At 27.6% G+C, this 23,546-nt stretch overlaps 1 protein-coding gene across 1 annotated transcript in view; it reads left to right on the forward strand.

The window, feature by feature from the left end:
• Window positions 1-5,610: 5,610 nt before the first annotated feature.
• LOC107455311 (uncharacterized) overlaps window positions 5,611-23,546 on the forward strand; it is a 136,689-nt gene continuing 118,753 nt past the window's right edge. Inside the window, exons 1-2 of the mRNA XM_071187964.1 lie at window positions 5,611-7,056; window positions 11,955-12,639. Of these exons, the coding sequence (XP_071044065.1) occupies window positions 6,496-7,056; window positions 11,955-12,639 (1,246 nt within the window). The 5' untranslated portion in view covers window positions 5,611-6,495. The remainder of the gene's footprint in view (window positions 7,057-11,954; window positions 12,640-23,546) is intronic.

Consider the following 23,546-nt stretch of genomic DNA (forward strand, 5'->3'; position numbering starts at 1 on the left):
CTGCTTTAATAATAATGGTAAAATATGAAATTTATAAGCAGCTGAAACATATAGAAAATGACACTAACCTCTTGGGACCAATCCATAACTCATACATACATATTCTTACAAATTATACAGTTATTTATTTAAGGATTAGTTTCCAACAATGTTTTAATATCAAAAGAGTAATATAATTTTAAGAGATCAAGCAAGTATCTTATGTCATAAATTAGTTAATTTTGTTATATTTACGAACTAAATATATTTGTTCATTACCTAGGAATTATAGCAAAGTCATTTTATTATATCAGAAGACAATGTTTTTAATTTGCTAAGAGATGCTTTTTTTTAAAATAATGCCATTTTCTATAAATCCATTCAATACTTGTATATTTAATGAAAGAACTCTGACATGTATTTTACAAGGAAATGAATGTCCTCTTTGTATGAAAAAAATCATTTGAATAATTGCATTTCAAATGTAGATGCATTTTTAATGAATTTTTTTTTCTGTTTAGAAATGAGATTTATTCAGAATGCCATAAAAATTCCCCATAAAATTCACGAAACTGATTTAGAAGATATGAATATCTTACTTTAAACTAAAAGTTCAATTTCGTTCTCCATCAACAATACTTTAATTTTTAAATTTAATGGAGAAATTTTAAAAAAAAATTATTTAGAACTTCTAAAATCTTTTCTTCTTCTTTACAATATGTATTTTACAGCATAAGCAACTGAGTAATAGCGGATGTATAATATTAATACAATCATGTAATATGTAAGATTTCAAACATGCATGCTGTCTAGTTTGTGGGTCTTAAATGAACATTCTATCAGTATGAAGTCTTATATATTTAATTAAAAAATATTATTATTAATTTCGATTTATTTTCAACGATTAAAATAGCATATATCTTAACAATAAATTCAAAATTAATATCCAGGATTTAAAACGGCTTCTTTTTATTTTCTAAAATAATAATGTTCAAATAAATAGCGTTTTAAACAAACAATTTCTAAACCCTTGTAATTAAAATTTTGGAAAGATATTTTTGTGTACCCCATTAATATACAATAGCAACAAATATCCATAAATATTCTTCATTATAGAAATGTGAGTTAGCTACTAGAGTTAGTTTGACATATACTCGGTATTGTTCTAAGAAACTAGATCTTATTATCTTAAATATAAGCTAGCTCATTTTTTCGTTATTTAAGATAAATTTAATATTAAAATAAAACTAAATCGAAAGCTACTTAAAATTAATAATTGCAGTGAATTGAAAAAGAAAATGGAAAAAATATCTAAATTTTTAATTATTGATTGATTATTCAGTTATTAAATTAGTTATTATAGTAAACTGGTATCAAAACAACTGAAAATAACTATCACAGTAAAGTAAACTATTATCACAATAAAGTAAACAATAATCACGATAAAGTAAAATCAAAGTAACTGATATTAATTATCATAATAAATGAAATTAAAATGCTTTAAATTAATTATCAAAGAGAATGGAAATAAAACGGATTGAAATTTATTATTGAAGTACAATACTTTAAAATATATAATGTAATTTTTTTTGTCTCCTCATACACTGAGCTTACCAAAGAACTCTGGTAATGATTTTGGCAAAATTAATAATAAAGTATGGTTTTATAATATGTGATAAAATTCGGTAATTTTATCATGATACCTTAAAGAATGGCGCAAAATCAATTCAGCTAAAATTTCTTCGTAGTTATGAATTTTTTCTTGAATGTGTGGTAATAAGAATTGAAATTCAGAAAACAAGAACTTCATCTAAGCTGTTACCATATGAACGGAGAAATTGTCAAACATATGATTTTAATACCTTATAGTTTGTTTTTTATTACCAGATTTCTTTTAGCAGAAATGTCATTACCATGCAGTACGGTAATTTTACCGGATTTTTTTTCTCCGCATAAAATCTCGACAAATAATGAACTTGGAAAATAATTTTATTTGAATGAATTCTAAATTAAATTATTTTTAATAATATCTTTTAGCTTTTGAGCAATTAGTTTAAGATTAGTTTAGATTAGAGCAAGTAGATTTTTTATTTTAATTTTACCCCAGTAAGATTTACACTGATAGTACGTAAGTGGTAGTTGCTAACTATAAATTGGGTAAATTAAATCTTGATCAATGTAACCAAAAGTTAGAACTTAAAGCATTTTTAATTCTGCAATTGGTAAACAAAAGCGTTTCTGCCATTAGAATAGTGTAAAGAAAGTTTCTAACATGGTCAATATCTTAACTAGCTTCCTATTTTGAAATGGTGCTTAACAATTGAAAGGAAATTTGTCACTAAGAGAAAGTTTTACCTTTACGCAAGTTTCTTTTCTTCCATTTTGCCGTTTGAATGAAAGAAAGAATTCCAATAAATTTTGCAACCTATCTTGAATTTTACTCGATTTGGATTTTTTTTTCTTCAAGAAAATATTTTCCTTGCTAAATGCAAAGAAATTTATTCGTAATATCAAGCGACTAAGTAAAATTTAAGTATTATAGCACTGCTCAAAAACCATTTTCTGATTTTCTAAAATTAAATGATAATAGTTTATAGTTTTTTTTAATTTTATATTTCTGAAATTTTTTCTTGTTCTATCAAAAAATTATAATATTTTAGCGATAATGTAGAAATTTTTACTAAATATAAAATATTATATTTTATTCTGCAGAATTTTTAAGATTTATTTGCTTTTCCTTTTTTACTAATCGATTTAAATATGCCAATTATTCAGATGCCAGGTAATTTTTTTTTAAATATTTATTCAGGATATTTTTGTATACTAATGCTAAAGGCAAATTATGGAAATTTTCAGAATGTTAATTTTTAAATTTTTGAGTTTGAGAGCTTAATTTGAAGAAAAAACAAATTTTAAGAAAAAACAACAAATTTTTTATATTATTTTGGATTGAGTTTATTTCAATTTAAACAAAGCAAGAAGAAAATTTCGAAATATATTTTTGATATACTGGTATGTATCAAATTTCAGTGTTAAAATACAGTTGTAGGGAATTTTCAGAACAAAACTAGTTTATATCAAAACTCCATCTATTCAATACTAATAGAGAGATCAATATTTCAAATTCGAAGTGAATTGGAATATTACGAAATAGTTTATGCGAGGAAAAAAAAGTGAGATATTTACGTACATGTACTAGGATTTCTATTGATTATTTTTTCTCTAATGGTATCCGCTACAGCTTAATATTTATGAAATTTAATTGGAAACTTCATCACGTTTTCGACCTTGCTTTAAAATAAATGATAACATTAAAACAACTAAATATTGACATGAGATTTATGCATTTTTCAAAACTTCAGCATGCTCATTATTATATATTTCTTTAAATCAAATATTTTTCCGTACTCGCTTAATCGTTTATCATTTTTGATAATTTTAATCGTTTTGATAATTATAATTTTAATCGTTTATCATTTTTGATACTCAAACTATTATTTAAAATTCAGTAAATCTTGAGGATTAAACTTTTCTACATTTTTAGCATTTTCATTATTAGTATTAATTATAATATTTTAATCATAACTTTCTAATTACCTTTATAATTTCATCAAGCTTAATATTTATTGTAATCCTTTACTTTTCATCGACTTTTAAAGATAAAGTTTTCTCTAATTAAATTTCGAAGCATTTCTTTAGTAACTATAATCAATTTATGTTAAAATAACTTCGCCTATTCGCACATGTAAATAACATTTCAAGTACGTTAGATATTGAATAGAACGATTCTAAGAAAATCAAAAAGTTTCAAAACTATAAAAAAATGTCCATTAAGTACTTTCCGTAAATTCCTTCTCTCCGTCTAGAACTATTTTTTATTCAAAGTAGTGAAAGATATGACATGAATAATAATAAATTTTATACATCCATCTATCGAAAACAGACGTAAAATTCGTCAGAAGTTTAAATTTTAAAGTAGAATTGAGAATATAGTTTCAAATACATGTTTGAAATGCAATATCATGCACAGAATAGACATAGTATAAAAGTTTGACAGCCCAGATAAAGAGTATTTTTATCCTGTATGAATTATTATATTTTGTTTAAGCACATAATATCTGAGAATGTGTACATTGTTAAAATATGCAAAGAATGAGAGTGCTTCATGAGAAATATGTTGTAAGAATTAGTTTGTTATCTATATGCATAAGTTGTTAGATTGTTTCTAACTTATAATTTAGTGGAATTTTTTTTATGTAATATATTTTGTTATTTGTACTGGTAAGATCTATTTATAATTTATTTTGTTAATATACAAGAAATTTATTTCTTATAACATAGAAAGTTTGGTTCACACATATATGCTTACAATGTAGAAGTTTCTATTTGTAAAAGAAAATCAAAAAGTTTTTTATAATGAAAAAGTTTTCCAGGCGAATACTTGCCATATACTGAAGTAAGTCTTGGAAAATTTACGCGATCAATTATAATTAATTATAAATTGAATAATGTAGTTATATTTGACAAAAAAAATAACTTAATTTAATTTGTTGATTTATAAAAAGTTAAATTTTTTTTCATTGACTTATTTTTTTTTTTACACAATATCAGTAAAATGTGAAATTTCTAAGAACTATGGTCAGAGTTATAAACATTTTTTAAACATGACGCAATGTAGGCATTCTGTGTTTACGTGTTGAATAGACTGCCTAAAATCAACCGGTAAAGTGTGGAAGGATTAATATTTTACATATTGCCCATTTATTTTATAAAATGTTTAAGTGAAGTATATGATAATTCTCATGTTTTACACTTTGCCTTAAAACTCCAGGCATCATTTTGTCAATGACTTAGCATTTTATTAAGAACTGGCATTTAACACACTGATGGTAATGTATATATATATATATATGATTGATGACATATGACATGATTTGATGTAAATGCAGCAAAATGCATTGCTATACAGAAAAAATATATTATACTTTACATTAATATATATTTATTCAAGAAATGTTCTAAAAAATATAAACTATGTAAATTAATCAATGATATGTTATACTCAACTCCATAATGTTTGCTTGTCTTGATAATTAAGAAAAATGACAAATGTTGAGATATATTTTGAAAAATGAACTTTGTAAAACACTTATTGTAGTATGTAATTTAAAACAATATGTTTGATGATTTAGATGTACGAAAAAAGAGCTTAATAAAGAGCAGCTCATTTTAATTCAAGTTTTTTTCTTATTTAGATGTGACAAACCATGCAACTGTTGCAACAAACCATGCAAATATGCATAGAATTGATTTTTTTTTCCAAATTGACAGATTTTTCCGGTTAAGCACCGCAATTCAATACTATTTTTTCGTGTTCTTTCTTTTAGTTTAAGACACAATAATAGACATTAATAAATTGTTGCATTTAAATAGATTACTAAAAAACACAGAGAGAAGGGAACGGATAAAGTCAAGGCATTTACATTCAACGAACGTAATAGTCAATGAATAAAATTCAGAGATTCTAACAATATCCGTGGNTATATATATTATTTTTCAATAATCAATAATAATAGTGGAAGAGTTATTTATTACGAGCAGAATTTTAATCGTCCAAATAAGCCCATCCTTTCTTCCCGCAAACTTCCAACGATGAGAAGCCGAAGAAAAAACAAAAGGAAGAAAAATCCATCATAATATTCTACGCATCGAATGTTTCCAATAACATTCATTCGAAAAACTCGCTTAGTTCTGCTTCAAAGGAACATCACTTTTGATGGGTGTGATACTTAAAATTACGTCACCTTGGACAAAGAACAGGTTTGAATGAAAAATCTGTCAGGCAATCCCTTCTTAGTTTCTACCTATGTCTACTCCAAAAGCCTCTTGGCACTCCAGAGCATCCCGGACCTTCATTTTTGAGGTCATTACCAAAGACTCATTCCCCTTTTCTTAAAACATGAGCAGAAGCATCTCAACACTCGCTGACAAAGAAAAAAATGTTCGAATAATTAGAGGCGATAAACCAATATCTAGTTGAGATCGCCGCAACCGGTAGGGGCGTTTCCGTCCCCCCTGCCATTTGTTCTCAAAGATCTGGACCTACCTCAAGCGCTTCTGCTCCTCCACATCATGATAATAAGCCATCTTACTGACCCACTGACGTATTTCGCTTAAGACCTCGTGCCCTTCATTCGTTTTCGAATATCTGAACGAGACTTTTGAGTACCCAAACATTGCAAGCTTTTCAACTAGGTAAAGAGGCAAGTCAAAGTGTCCCCGTTATTTTTTTTAACTGTTTTCTTACCATTCTAAACAAAACAACTCTTCACTTGCGTCTTCTCTCTGACTTTTGCTCAGTCGTGAATGATTCTTAATTGTGTTTGAGAAAAATTTGCCATCTTAGGAGATTTTGTTTTAAGCAAGGGATATTTCTTTCTTTATTATTATAGTGTTACCCAATTTATAATATAAATTGAGTGCTATTATAGTGTTTTTGCTTTTAAAAAAAACAACATGCATCGTATTGACCGTCCAGCGGCTTTTACTACATGGACTTATAAACAAGCTGGGCATGCTATTATCGACCGAGGTAATAGAATTCGCCCTGAAAGACATAGTAGAAAAAATATCCAAAAAATGACTTGGAGAACCAATGACTGGGCAAAAGGATATGGTGATGACGTCGAAAGCAGGGTTGGTAGTATGACAATTGCTGATGTAAGCCCTGGTGTAGCGATTCGAAGAGTTCTGCTGCTATACGAGAATCAGCATTATAGAGAAGCTGCAAATTTCATCAATAGGTTAAACTATAGTACATTCAAAGCAATCCTCGGTGAGCTACCGGTTGAACTATTCGTGGATAATATTCCTCATACCCTTGGTATTCTAGAAGCTTTATATGCTAGAGTATTTCTTGCAGATAGTCTTGAGATACCTCTTAAACTCTTGCGTCCTGATAGTGTAGTAATGCAGATGGTTAAAGTATTTGCTTTGCAGCAAGAAGAATCCCCAATGAATATGCTAACACTTGATGTGAATCATCCTATTGTGGCTTCTTGCAAGAAGTTATTGAAGGTAAGATTTGCAGTTCTTTCAATTTCTTGTAGCAAGAATCAAATCTTAAAGTTTTGTTAATTTTTGGTTAATTTTGAACAATGAAGTTTTAATTATCATAATTAACAAGTTTTAGTAGAAATCATTAATTACAGAAAAATAAAACAATTTCTTTCTTTCTTTTTTTTTCTTTTTCTTTGCTTTTTTCCAAGCTCAGTGTTAATTTTTTAACCTTTGCCGGCAGATTGAACAAAATCATCGCTTTGTTTTAATAAATAATAATTTTTATTTTTCCAGGGAAAACTTCTTAAAATAGATTAAGTTTATAAAATCAGTTCTAAATGATGGATTCAAACAAAAAATAATGCATAGGTCTCAGCGAATATCGAGCAAAATATCCGATAAATTTTTTTGAATAATATCTTTTTTTTTATTTCCCTCAAAATTCTTTTAAAGCTCTAGTACTGATACTTAATTAGTGGTATTTTTTCTTGAGAGTTGAGACTCTATATTATTTACTTTATGTAATAAATTAAATTTTAAGCAAAAGCTTTAATTAAAGTTTTCTTATATTTGTATTCAAGAATTTTCTTGCAATTGAAAAATATGCTTAAATATTTTGAAATTCATTTGGGGAACAAATTATGATACGTAATTTCAAATTAAAAATAATTAATATTTTTAAGAACGTTTTTAATTTCATGTTTTCTTCTTTTTTTAAAATAATTAATTATTTTAAAACACACTGTCACATAGTTAAATGAATTATGAATTTACGAGTAAAATGACCCGTTTCCATAATAGGAGTCAAATTAAAAAAAATATTATGAAATACACAAAAATATTGGTCTGTGAATTAAAATTTTAACTGCAGGTGTATTTCATTATGTATTATATGTTAAGCGAACTTAAATACATTTTGATTTGATCACTAAAATCCAGAGCAATGTTTTAATCATGTAAATATTTTTCATAAAATGTGTTAAACAATTCAAGTAATTTAGTTCAAAAATGTCTATCGTTTCTTAAAATATTTGCACTAAGTTTAAAAACTATTTTGCTCTAAGTTTAACAATTTATTAAGTTACTCAGTTTTTAAATAAAATAAATTTATTTCTTAACTAAATAATATAATTAATTATTTCACTTAGAAAAATTTAAAATAATTTTTCGACTCAGAGAAGTCTTAGTTTTCAAATTAATATTTAATGTCTACAATTCAAGTGGATTTTCAATTTAGTCTTACTACAGACTTACTTTAATGTCTACGATTCAAGTGATATCGTGTGAATTTCTTTGGTTTCATTTAAAAAAGCTGAAAAATTTAAAATTTTTTTTGATCTTTTATGTAAATACACAATACTATTAAGACCAGAATTGAAAGTGATTCCCCTAAAAAAAACAACTTTACAACTTTTATTTGAGAAATAGATTCTGGATACAAGCTAATAACTAGCTAATAATTAAGCAAACATAAAAGTTGTGTAAAACTACTGTTATGTTGGATTTGAAGATAAAAAGAAAAATCTGCATTTAGAATTGATGCAAGAAACATAGTTTGATACTCGCTGATATAAAAGTTAAATACTCGCCATAAAAGTTATTGAAAATTACGCCTGCAATTCACGTAAAGAAATATTTGAGATCTTATGATACCCTTTTAGAATCGCCCTTAAAAGGGACAATTGACATTAAAGGGTTTAAATGACATTATTTTTAGGACACACTTATTAAATTTGATATTTCAAATTTTAAAAGTTAAGACATTAAAGTTATTCTTCTTCCATCATGTTAACCTAAAAGAGATTTTTATATGAACTCAATTTCTTAATTTATTGTGTAACTAATACACATTTTTGCTTTTTTTTGCCCTAGTTATGAAATTTTAAACTATAATTTTGAAACTATAATTTTGAAATTATCTTAAGTCTTTTTCAAATTTCGAGTTTAAAAAATGCAATCAAGCGTTGAGTTAAAAATTTAGTATCTAGGTTCAGTAGAAAGTATTTCAATAAATAAAATTTAGCAAACATTTAAAAAAATATGAGCTTGTTACTTATTTAGTTAAGAAATAGCAGTCTTATAATTTTTCGTAAATTAACACCAAGAAAGTAAAATTATTTTTCCTTCTGATGGAGACTTTTAGGAGTCCGAAGTATTTCAAATTTGAATTTTTTGAATGCGCATTTCTATACTTTTGATCAAATATTTATTTCTCAATTATGCATCAAATAGCATTTTAAAACGAGTTGTTTAAATATTGCTATTTATCTTTTTCGTCGTAATAGAGAATTACTTTGTACTTAAAAAGAAACAAAATGATCCATTTTTGAACTGAGCTAGTTTAAGTGAAAGCACTTTATAGGAAAAGGTATAAAAAAGTGAAATTTATGAGGAAAGTGAGCAGAAAATTATTCATATTTAATGACTCATTACTGCCAAGTTTCGAAAGATTTTCTCAAAGCTATGAAATAATAAAATAAAATATTTCAGACAAAAAGCTTTTCACTATTTTAACACTGATGGCCTTTGTGAATAAGAAATGTTCATTTAAGACGAAAAAAAGAGTGTTTTTAAGCTATACTTTAGAAGTTAAAAGAGAAGAGTTTACCTGTGTGAAAAGTCTCGAAAGTAGTTTTCGAAAAGTCATAGATGTATTACTTTATAAATGATTTATAAATAAAATTACTTAGCAAATTAACTCATAATTCATCTTTCCTCATAATTAATAATTATGAGGAAATTCGAAGTCAATATTCTGCTTTAACGCATGGCCCAATATCGTTCCTTAATATTGACTCATAATATTTATATTGGAATACGTATTATATTACAGGATACTAGTTTACCATAACAGAGAAAATAATTATTGGTTTATTAGGGAGTACACAATGACAATCAAGTTTAATATGCATGTATATACATAATAGTGTGTTTATTAGCTTTAAAATGAGGAAATTTGAAGTCAATATTCTGTTTCAACACATGGCCCAATATCGTTCCCTAATATTGACTCATAATATTTATATCGTACCACGTATTATATTACCGGATACTAGTGTACCTTACCAGAGGAAATAATTATAGGCTTATTAGGGGGTACATAATGTGGCCAAATGAATAGATGATTTTTTCTTTTGAGAAAAAGTAAAACTACACAATTTTACACTAGGACGAAAAAGAACAAAAAAATGTCTGAAACACATGAATCCCATCAGACTACTTAATCCAGATAATTATGAGTTTATCTGACATTTATATATAGAAAATTAGATATAAAAACTTAAGAGTACAATATATATATTCTTCAACTCATTTTTTCCCCTTCATAAATGGGCATAAAGTATGAAATTTTTGCAATGTTAGTAAGCTTATCCATATGATATACATATATTATTGATGATGTCAGTTTGAGGATATCCATATATATTGTTATTACTTATAAGGAAAAGGGTTTTGCACTTGATATTGTCTGTCATAAATAAAGAGGAGAAAATTTTGCTTTTTATCGGAACATAAATTTGTGTTCTCCCCCAAATATACAATAATTTACCTTTTCAGTGCAAAATGCTTTTATACTATATTTTTGAGTTACTAAAAAATTCTCAACGGTGAATGTAAATTTAATATTATCTTTCGCTTGCTACAATTCAAATAAAAAGCGTAATAGTAGTTAGTAAATGTAAATGATGAAAATTTGAATTGTATTTATGGTTAAAAACTGAGTACTTGCGCATATAAAATGGGAAAGCACTGAAATTAAAATTTGCTTATTTGACATTGATATGGATTTATTTCATTTTATCACAGTCGTTGAGCCGATCCAATTTTGAGTTTACGACTTCCGGTGTTCAACTTTGTAGCCCTGTAATTTTGAACCCAATCCAGAAGACAAGGGAAATCCTGTATCAAATATAGGGAGAAACTTGCCTTCGTGGAGGACTTTCTGATGGAACTAATCCGCATTTGCGTTACATAGAGAGGAAAACTACGAAACCCTCCCACGGTTTGCTGAACGGCAGGGGGACTCACACCCATGATATATTTACCACCGAGGATAATTTCGTCAGCACTGTTATCGGTGGATGCATCGAAAATTCTAGGACTGATTACGCAACATTGTTTTCTTATCTTTTTTTTACAAGAAAATAATAAGCTGACTGACACAAATGTGCACTGTAAAAAGTTTTGATGTATAGTTGCCAGCATTTTTGGTGTTAAGGTAAACTGATTTTTTTTTAAAAGTACATGAAGATATTTTCCTTATTTGCTTTTTCACTGCTAAAGTTTTATTTATTTATTTATTTATCCATTTTTTTTGTTTGTTTGTTTACTGACAATACATAGTTTCATGCTCATTAGGATCAATTTATGGCTTCATTGCAAAAACATTTCGTTTAGAAAACAATCGCATTTTTAGCAATATATCAATATATGTGTTTCAATTTTTTCAAACAATTGTTATTTTGGCAATTTTATATAAATTTTTGAAAATGCAAATATTTAGAAAATGCACAGACGAAAATATTTCATGTTTGGGGCCGTATAAGTACTAAAAACGGAAATTCTGCTTCTCATTGTATGTATTTATTTATTATAAATTTTCTAAAACTGTGAATATGATTGTCGTATGTTAGCTACTAAATAAGCCGTAGTTTTTATTTACTGCAAAAGGGTAAGCTCGATAAGCCTAGCGTTTATCCCCGAATTTCATCTTACATTAAAATTATACAATTTTAATTTTAAAGGTGATTTATCACGAGTGAGGTCCATAATATTTAGGATTACAAAAGCTAATAGACCTTTCTTCTTTGTTTTACTTACTACATTATTTAATACCTTATATTCATATAGGGTATAATACTTGATAAATGCTGAAATAGAGGAAATGTAAAGCTAACAGTTATTTTTGTTTTTAGGTAATTGTTTTATCAGAGCCAAGGATGAGAAAATTGATCAGCACCAGGAAAAAATCATTAGAAAAGTCCATTAAAGGCCTTGGTCAACATGGTATGGTCGGAACTTCAGGAAATACTTTGATGAATTTACACGAGGCTCTAAAGCTGGAATTCGAAAGAGTAATCCATCGTTATAAGTGTGCTGTTCAGAAGCTGGATGAGTTAAGCCTAGCTTCCAAACAACCAATCACAACATCCTTGTCACATGGACCAGCCCCTATAAAGGCGAGCCATCAAAGGCAACTCAGCTTACATCAAGAAGAAATACAAGAAAGGCTTATAAAAAATAAGACACTTCTTAATGTAATTGAACCTACTTTGAATAATCAGTCTATGAATACGTTGCTAGCTATCCTACAGAAAAGGATTGAGATGGATAAAGATGCATTATTCCAGTTTACCCAGCTTCGCAAAGAAGTAAAAGATGTCAGCCCAAATGCAGTTGTAGCATCAGCTCTCATGAGATTTTCTCAGGGATGTCAGCAAATACTAGATCTGATTAAAGAGTTTGGCGATGATGATGACAGCTGCACTGATATATCTGGTTACCATAGTGATTCTGATTCTGCTATTGCTATGAGTGCATCATCACTAGCAAGCTCTACAACAAACCGTGCTCACAAGTACAACTTGCTTTATAGATCAGGTAAGCTGAAATTTGATGATCATTTTTAGTATCAATATGGGTAGGGGTAATTTTTTATGTTAATAGAAAAGCAAAGTGAAGTAAAAAAAAGTAACAAGCACAAAGGAAATAATTTGGTGCTTTATAAAATGATCTACGTTTGGGCTGAGGCAAAGGGAATAAAGGTACTTTACTCAAATACTTTCTTATTTGCCTCGACTGACAGAGGTACTTTTGTAGAGGATGAAAACAATCGAATATTCAATTGTGGTTATTAAATCATTCTTACATATTCGGGGAAAATGTATTTAAAAGTTATAAATTTTTTTCTCATGGATTATTTTCCACACAAATCGCATTGTCTTTCAAAATTTTGGAGATTTATGAGGGTATCTCTTCAATAACTTGTTTCATTTTTGTATAGACTACACATTTAACTCTAATCTTTTATGGTCATGTTAAGCCCACATAGTTGTTATTTTTTTGGAAACTTTTGTTGGACGAATGTAATAAATAAATAGGACAATGAAGAAAAAAATTTTATATAAAAAGACTACAATTTGTTAACCATATTTTGTTAAACACAACTTGCAAATTATTACTTTGAATTTCACATGCCTCCAAATATACCTTTTGTCTTAAATGAGCAGTATCGTTTAATAATGTAAGGTCGATATGGTTCCTTGCTAAAGAAGCTAAGAGCAGACAGGAACGGTAAAATAGCTTTGGTGAGTGAGAGTAAATTCACGAATACAAAGGGTAAATATGCAACTATAGAATGGAAACCATTTGTAAAATTTATTATTTTTTGCCACAATTAAGCCAACAATAGAATATATACACTTTAGCTACGCAAACCAAGTACGTATTACCGTAAGATAAAATGAGGTGCTTCGAAAATGGTTAGGCTTAATCAGTTGAAACACGTTCAGGCCTGAAAGTGGGACGGAAAAGAGAAAATACTGGTAGATGAACTATTTCAATATTAGATAATATTCGGAAGGAGTCGATCTATTCTCAACAATAACAATTCACTGTAAGGAAATTTTTCACGGTGAAGAAGCAATTCAATATAAAAATTGCATCCGTAAAAAACAATTGGTAGTTATGGATTTTTATTATTCCCGAAAAAAAACTAAAAAATGAAATTTATTTGTTACCAGTTTTTACTCTTTTCCGTCTCGATATATATGGGCTTTCAGCCCTGAACACGTTATATTAAGTTCAACTTTATTTTAAATGTTGTTATGAGTTTTTAAGACAGTTGTAACAATAGTTTTATTAAAAAGAAAATAAATTTGACTAAGTTACGTGAAAGTTTAAGGATTTAACATTAGTTGTTTTTTATGCCTTCTACTATAAGTCTTGTGTCATATTTTATTGCGAGTTGCAAAAATAAAAGAAGAAAAAACCCTCTAACACAGCCATTAAAAATCAATATTCAAAGACAGTTTAATTTTTTCCAGCCTATTTTACAATGTTATTATATTGTTTCTAAAGAATTGTATTAAATGCGATGTTAGGGAATAAAATATAATTTTATTTGTAAAAATCCCTTCATCATGGAATTAATAGGTGATAAAAAATATTTGAAAAACTATACTCAAAAATATAAGCGTTTATAAAATTAGAAGGTCTCCAAAAGTAAGCTCGAAGAAAATCTGTCCATTTATTCTTCAATTTTTTTTATAGAAATATGGCAGTTATACAAACAAAATCTATCAACTTTCTCCAACAATAAAACCTGCAATTAGAGGGTATTATTTCCTACGGGAAGAGGATTTAATTTTTTAAGCCGTAATTTACAACTGATTTTGTTCTACAAGCCTTTAAAACGTAAAAATTTGTAAACTAAATTGTTTTAACTATGCCAAAAAGTCGTATTGCGGTGTTTTAATTCCACAAAGTAATTACACTTTATAAGAACAATCTAAGAAAAAATCGGTTCAACGTTGAATCATAATATGTGTATCTTAAAACGTAATATGGTGCAAACCAAGTCCAAACTCAATAAGGTGTTAGATTGAAGCAAGTTGCCATTCAAGTTGAATTATAGTATCGTATTAATAACAATAAAATACGATTGTAGAGTTTAACTTAGCCCCATATTAAGGTTTCAGAAAACTTGTGCTGTATTATAGTTCAACATGCACTAAAGGTTTTGACAGTGTGTGAACTATTTAAATGTTTCAATATCTTTTCATGAAATTTTCTTTCTAATTCTATACGGAATTATCTTCTATAAATTTGAGTAGAAGCTTCTTTATCAACTACTTTTTTAAAAGACGCTGACATGCTTTGATAAATAATATCGAAACAGTGTCTTAGAGAACTTGCTTATACCACTGTCCCTATTAAATCATTAACAATTGGGATAAAAAGCTTTCCTTATTTAAAAAGTTGAACAAACTATTATAATTCCATATCTCATTTTAACATAATTTAATTAACAACAGAAGATGCTCACAAAGCATAACTTGAAAGTATATAAACAAAGAGAAAGGAATTTTGTTTTCTTTCGTATTGGAAAGCGAAACTAAATACCCACTTAAAGAACTCGCAAATTACAACGTTTGAAAATTATCGCTTCAACGAAGATCAGTCTACCAACATATTTTTTTTCTAGTATGTCAATACAATTCACGGAACAAATACTCTTCAACTTAACTTTAGAGACTCTTAAAAATGATCAATTTAGCTTTCAAGCTCTCATCTTTCCAATCAATAAATACAGATCAGAAGCAGTTCCATTTTTTTCCTATTTGCTTTTTATCCTTCCTTTTTATTGTTCTATTGTTAATTCTTTTCGTCCTTTTAAACACAGGCATGGACTTAAGAGAGTTACAGGTGTTGAATATGAAGATTAAAGATCTTTTCTTAGTCAGAGTTTGTTTTATGTCAATAGAGATTTTGAATCTTCAAGTTTCTTCATTTTTTTAATAATGTCTAATTTCTGTCATTTTAATTGTTCTTTATGATAAATAACGAAATCAAATTAAGCATGCAAATTATTGTATGGAAAAACGGATTTTTCTAAGGCTTTTGTATTTGAATCTAACCTGATTCACATTTTTCGCCAAATATTTTTCTTTTTTGTTTTTGGACTTTTGAATTTTAAAACTAACATATTTTATATAACTTCTTTGAGAAATCATTCCTGTATTTATCCTTTCAATTTTTATTAAATGCTGCTTAACTTTCAATATTATTTTCCAAGAAATAAGAGAAACATATTTTATAGAATAAATATTAAAAAAAATCTATATTATTTTGTATATTATTACAATAAATAATATACAAAACTATCATTTTACAAACTATTACGGTGCTTTTTTAATACGAAAAGAATAAGAAAAATACAAGATAAAAATTCTCTGCTTAAAACATTTTACAATATTTTCCCTAAAAACTAAAAATAATAGAAAAAAATCTATTCAAGCGATCAATAAGGGTTGTTTTTTCGCAAAATAAATGAACATTCCCAAAAATGCTTACAATTCATATGATTTTAAATGGAAATGACTCAAATGTTTTGTTTTCAATCATCATATTAATTTTTAACAATTTAATTTTACTTAAAAATACATAATATATTCAATTTATTTAATTATAATTCAATAAATACTAGGATTTGAAGAAAAACAAAATAGCTGCAATATTTTTTTTAAACTCATGACTCTCGGATTTATTGTATATGATTCAGATGAAATTTTTCAATTGTGTCGTTAACGTATTGAAACAAACTTATTGAGCACAATTTTGTTTTGGAAAAATATGCGAACAAATGCTAGTAAATATTGATAGAGAATCTTCCTTTTCCATAATTTTCTGCATAATATTTTTAAAAAACGGCCTGTAGAAATATAAATATATTGAATTGATATCACGTTAAATCAAAACCTAAATCCAGACACCTACCTAATACTAAAGTGGTCATATAACCGAGACTCGAAAAAATATTTTTAAAAAATAATTGATTCCTGTTTTTACTTTATATTATTAAATTATGGGAAAAAATCACTTTAATATCATTTTGCAGTACTGTAGGGCACACTGCAGCCAGTTTTTTATAACTGCACTTTAAGAATTTTCATTCTAAAATTATGGTAAAATAAACGACAGCAGTTTGTCCATCCAAATAACTGTAAAATTTACGGTGAAGAACATTTTTTCCTTTACGGTTTTTAAACCGTTTACAACTAGCATGGTTAAAAACCATGAATATAAAACTATATAGTTTTTTTAACCACTTACAACTAGCATGGTTTCAAAACCATGAAAAAGAAATTGAACTGGACTTGGAGATGTTCTAGAAGTTGTCGTTATAGTGCTGTCATCTATGTGTAAATGAGCGTATCGAATTCTAATAGCCCAGGGTCGCAAACACTATTCATATGCTTAACGGAATGGAAGAAAAATCGTAGTGCCATTCGAACCTCCGTTCTGTCGGTTATGAGATTGAGCCCTCTTGCCTATAATGTGTACCCAGCTGCAAGGAACTAAATGGCTTCGTTTGGTAAGCCCAGTTAGGGCGATAAAATTCTGGTTGTTTAACCGTATTAGGTTAAAGCAGTTAAATATGATTTTTCTCAAAGTTAACAGTTTTAATACCATCTAATTAAGGTTATTTGACTGTTTTGTTAGAATATGGTAAAATTACAAATAAATAAATTGGTATTTAACTATTTTATCCGAGAAATTTCTAACAGTGTGAAGGCAAAGCTAGAAATGTTTTAATTTATAGATACTAGTGTAATAAATATCAAACTCTGTTGGTTCATCAGACAAAATAACCATACTCAGAGAATACAATATTTAACCAGAAACATATTCAAGAAAATATTAATAGAAATTTATATTTTTAAATACTTTTTTTATTAGTATTTAAAAAATATTAATAAAAATTTGCATTTTTTAAAAACTTTTTTATTAATATTTAAAAAATATTAGTAAAAAATAAATAGAAATTTAGACACGGTTTTAAAGTATAATATTATAAAGTCTTGAGACTAGAAATATTAATAATTATCTTTAATATTGATATATTTATGTCTTCTTCATTCTCAAATCTCATAATTTAATTAGAAAGCTATAAGTTGATATAAAGTAATACTCTTAGAATTTCCTTCGTCCTTAAGTCCTTAAGTAATTCTATTTGAAAATATATATGCCCTGAGACGTGAAACATTAACAGTTTTCGTTAATATTGATAGGTTTATGCCGTATTTATTTGCAAATTTCTGAATTTAATTAAAAATATAATGTAACAATCTTAAATTTACATTTCTTCGTCGTTTGAACTTCGTCTTGAATCGTTTCTCTCTACAAAAAATAGATTCAGACTGAAGGTTTCGAGGTAAAACATGATTCTAAAAAATAAATACGTGACACATTTAGTTAATTTGTTTAAAACAAGACTCTTAGAGTTATTAAAACATCTTGGCGACGAACTTGCCTCTAAGCGCATCATAAATAGAATTTATTTCGTTATCTTCCGCCAGAGATTTAGCAAGAAAGCAATATATTTGAGGTCTCTGAGCTTGACTTCTGTGTTTTGATTCCTTTAGTCACGTTTCACAAAGGTCATCCATTAGAATAATAATTCCCATTTCCACCAAAGTTACTTCTTGGATACTGAATATAGAACCTTATTTAGAATTCAGACAGTCTTTTCATTAAATAAGATAAAACGGAAAAAAGATAAAAATCTCTAACAAAATAATGAAGTTGTTATTTGAGCTACATTCTTAATTGAGTATCTTCCTGGTACCATATTTTTTCAAGTTTTAAGTTATAGAATAAAGAAGTTTCAGAACTGATAAATGTTAATGTATTTGTTATTTGAGCTACATTCTTAATTGAGTATCTTCCTGGTACCATATTTTTTAAGTTCTGAGTTATAGAATAAAGAAGTTTCAGAACTGATAAATGTTAATATATTTGTTATTTGAGCTACATTCTTAATTGAGAATCTTCCTGGTACCATATTTTTTAAGTTCTGAGTTATAGAATAAAGAAGTTTCAGAACTGATAAATGTTAATGCATTTAAAATTGTTTTTTTCTTCCTTATTCAAGTAACGTTGTTTAAGTAATCGCATTGATGAATTGCTTAATATTTCATAACCACAGAATATGTTTTTAATTATCTGATGGATGTAACTTTGATAATTATTTTATACAGCTCTGAAAGCTAAACACTTAATTAACTTATAGAAAATTAATAAAAAATTTTTAAATATATTTCGCATCATTTTGACAGCGGTTAGGGTGAATTAGTTAAAATCATTAACTATACAATAAATATAGACAATCAAGAATTTTAAGAGTAATCAATCCAGTCAAAATTAAATAGAAAGAACATGTAAATAGATGTGAAGATTCAGAACCTTTTCAGCGAAGAAAAGTGATCAAACATATACAATATGATTGGATTATTCTGAGAAAAATCTTCGAACCTTGAGGGAGTTGAGAGATTTCAAAATCTTGCACCCAGCCATTTTTTGTGGAGGAAACAAATTAAGAAAACTTTGACCTTCACATGGCTGTAGTGCTGACGCAGAATAATATATTTTTATTGTAGTTGGATAAAAATATTCTGCGATAAATCGCAATTAATTAAGCTTTTCCCTGGGTTTTTTTACTCAGTTTGAAGAAAACTTTGAACTCAAATAAAGCTCAATAAATAAATATACCTTATTTAATAAATATAAACAGCAAAAAATTGTATAAAATTTATAAAAAAAGACAATAAAAGTGTTTAATAATTGTTTTCGCTTTCAATACAAGAAATCAATGAATGTGTAGTTAAATCATCATTTTTATTGCAAATTATGAATTTCTTGAGCGTGCTTAATGATTATATCGTTAAAATTAACTAAAAAGCATTAAGTTGAATAATATTAACGTACATTTAATTTTGATAACACGATACTAGATACAAATTTACGCTATATTATGGTTCAGGGTAATGATAGTATGGTTCAAAGTATTGATACAATAGTTCAACTTTGAATTGTATTTCCTGAGAGTAAACATTTTATTCATTTCATTAAAATTTAACCATGCAATTTTATTTTGCTTCTTAACCAATGAAAATTGCGCGTTGCAATTTAAATTAAATCAGATATATTTTTCTGAGAGAGAGACGTCTTCGTTATTTCATAAGATAGAAATCACGTTTTTTTTTCGACATTTCTTTTGAAATTCTTTTATCGAAGAAGACACTTTCGGTTCAACTTACTATATTAAAATTTATATCATTAATAAAAAAAATCACTCAATCTTTTACTTTTGGAGGTTGTTTTTCTGCGAAATCTCAATTGAACAAAATTTTTAAAAAAAGCGAAAAATTGTAATTGTACAGATATATAAATAAAAAATTTAATGCATTTAAAGTAGTTCTGAATTTGAAATAACTACTTTTGAGAAAGATATGAGTTGAAATAACGCTTGAAACGCAGTTAACTATTTTAAAAGGAAAGAAAAAAATTTTTTTTAGCAGCGAATCTCCGGATTACGGGAAAAACCGTCCTCAATCTCATCTGTCAACTAATAAAAACAAATGAAAATTTATTATTCACCTTCCTTCTGTGGTGTTTTTATCCCTAAGCTTTTCTAATCAAAATCTATCGATAGATTTATGAAGCTTATAAGAAATTCATAAAGAAATTGACTTACTTTATTGAAAATACTATCTTATTGTTTGTCTTTTGTAATTTGATTAGACAGCTTTCAAGTCTTGATCAAAATTGGATTCCGAATTTTACAAGGTTATAAAAACGAACGTTTATTATATGTAATAGTGCTGGATATTGAGCACAAAAAGCTAAATCTGAGAAAAAGCGTTTATCAAATAGTTTGTACTGTATATGGCATCCGTAAGTAAGTCGATGACTCCAAAAATGTAAATTTCCAATAAATATTATTTTATCATTGCAATAAAAAGGAAACACGATCAGTTAATTCAATAGTTATGCACAATGGGTTGAAAAACACATGAACTAAAGAAAATGATCGAGTAATAGGATAACACGGGGATTTATTTCTTTTTTCTTCTGTACGAGATTTTTCAAAGGATCTTAGATATTTCGATGTCGCGGTTTTCAAATCTCTACAGTCAGTTTCTCTCACCAAGTTACATTTTTTTTTAAATTGCCTTTCTTTTTTCGAAATATATAAGTTTTGAAACGTTATACGTATCATGGGGGTCGCGTAAATGTTACAAACTTCTAGGAGAGTTAGAGCACATCATCAAGATTGAAACTGCATAAGAAACCATGCCCGGAAATGTCGTCATACGCGGCTAGCGGGTGTTCTCCTACTATGACCTGTTCAGAAGCACATGAAGAATCAGTTCATAATAGGGAAGCGCCCCAAGCGAAATTTGACTGCATTTCCGGGCATGAGTTCGCAACATTACAACATTTACGTTTTTTGCAACATTTGCTTGACCCCAGGGGGCGAAAAACCACCTGTCCGCCGCAAAAATTCCCCGCAGACAACGAATTTTTCGAATCCGACGTCCGCGCGGACGGCCATTTTCCCGTTAATGTTCGTTCAATTTTTGTTATCTTAAAGAGTCTAGCGCCTCGCTTCTAAAATTACCCTCTAATCTAGAAATAAAAAAAAACAAGTTTCTATTAGTAACCTAGTATTTCTTTTATTACTGTATAATGTAATCCTAGTAACTACTTCATTGTGCAATTTACATAAATGTTTGTAATAAATAAGAGAAAATTATATTTTTATTTATTTAGAAGCGACGGGTTAGTTTCAAAGGAGGACGGGTACATTGCTGGACAAGCCGTCCTCGGGGACAGTTAAAATTTCTGAGTTTTTTCGAGCCCTGCGTGACCCCCTTCTATTCTATTCTTAAACTTGTGCAATTCGACAATAAATAGGCTTGAAATGTCATGCGAAAAATCTGTAACCTTAGAAGCAAAATTAATTTCAGATTTGAAAAAAAAAAATTCCGTAGTGTAGCTATGTAGATTACTAGGACTTCTGAAAAGTGAAAAAAACTCAGGATAGTAAATATCTATTCGTTTATTGAAAGTAGAAATATGAAAAATCCATAATTTTTATTTCTAATGAAAAGCAATAGTTCTTGAGTTACCTAGTTTCATGAGATATGTTATCATCAATTTTTGTTTTTTGCCCGGTTAGAGCAGCCCTCACTCCTCTGATTAGAAATTAGGTTGTAGTTAGGTCTAGTTAGAGCGTGGCAATTTTTATCCTGCCGACCCAATGGCCATTTCAACAAACGTTGGTATACGCATCGAGATGCTTCGTTCGTAGATGAATGACTTTTGCCTGGTTTGTGTGAAAGTATCAGCTCAGACAATGTCTACGTCATCTGATCGAAGTCAAAATTGCGCGATCTTTCTATTATCATGTCTTTTAAGAGATGAAGCTTTGTAAGCGTTTTGTCCTCGTTATGTGTTGTGTATTTATCAATAACCGAGTGCTAAAAAATTTTATTAAATTATTCTTAATGTTCATAACTTTAACAATACCTTTGGTAAATCGAAGAAAAAAAAGTAATTTTGTTTTGATTTCGATATAAATTTTTTCTGCTACTATTATTTTACTAACAAGATGAGTTTGGTTTTTGACGTCGATAGAATTTTTTCTTCAAATGAGGGGAATTTGACTTTTGATATACATAGAGATTTTTCTACTGCTGTTATTTTATGTTGCAATACTTATATTCTTTCTTTGAAATAACGCCTAGATATTATTAAGCATAAAAAGTGTATTATAAAAATTTATTTTATAAGAGTTATGAAGTAACTTAACAGCATTTATTTAACAACAAACAATTTATTTTATTTTCAATCATTACAAAATTCTTTAAACGTTTTGATGATTACTGAGCTAAATAAGATTAAGTAAAATTTATTTACTTGTATCAATAATACTGATTTATTTGAGATACGTGAGAATAATATAACAAAAAAGTATTATCGATATATCTAAACAAAAGTTCTAAACTTTTAAAATTTTTTTAATAGCTTTAAAATGAAAATTAGTATGATTCTAACAATTTTTTTTAAAAATAAATATAAACGAAACGAAATAGCATTTAAATTATTCAGCAGAAATAAATTATTAAGATATTTTTTTTAATTTTAAAAACCATTTTAAACCTTTTATCGAACAAAGCCTTTCAAATGCTTTGGGAAAAGAAAAACGTTGATGAGATTAATTTTCTAATCCAACTTATTTACAAACTTAAGTTCTCAGATATTATCAGTAAGATAAAAATTTTAACTTAGAACAAATCTGAAGAAAAGATTAAATAGCTAAACTTATCAAATAATCTCTTAAAAATAAACATTCTAATCCTTATTATTCTCAACCAATCTAATTAATTGGTTTTGTAAGAGTTGAATATGAGATGAAACTAACTTGTTCTACTGTGAATTGACATGCCTTTGTCAGGAGAACATGAAGGTGTTTTCGAAATTGAGTTTCATTATTTTCCCTTTTTTTCCTCCCTTTTTCAATTTCCCTTTTCCCAATCCTCTTACGGGCTTAAGAGTTGGCGCATTTTATGACAGTGTAGGTTTGATGAAAATGAAAGTTGTTTGCTCAAACACTTCAATGAGTAAATTGCATTTTGATTTCTCCTGATTTTTCTCGATAATTTGATTGTTTCTTTTAACCTTGTCGGCTGATGTTTATAAAACTTCACAAGCAGTTTCTGAATAGTACTGAATATTTTCTCGAGTAAAATTTCTTTCGAAACATATTTGAGTAAAAAATGAATGTAGGATCTGAATATTTCATCAAGTAAAAATAAATGTTTAGTTTAAAAATTTTCTTACAAAATTTTGCATATAATTCAAATATGAATAAGTACTTGTTATTTTTTTGAAACATATAAATGTATATATATATATATATATATATATATATATATATA

The sequence above is a fragment of the Parasteatoda tepidariorum genome, chromosome X1 (assembly GCF_043381705.1).
Source record: "Parasteatoda tepidariorum isolate YZ-2023 chromosome X1, CAS_Ptep_4.0, whole genome shotgun sequence".
NCBI lineage: Eukaryota > Metazoa > Arthropoda > Arachnida > Araneae > Theridiidae > Parasteatoda > Parasteatoda tepidariorum.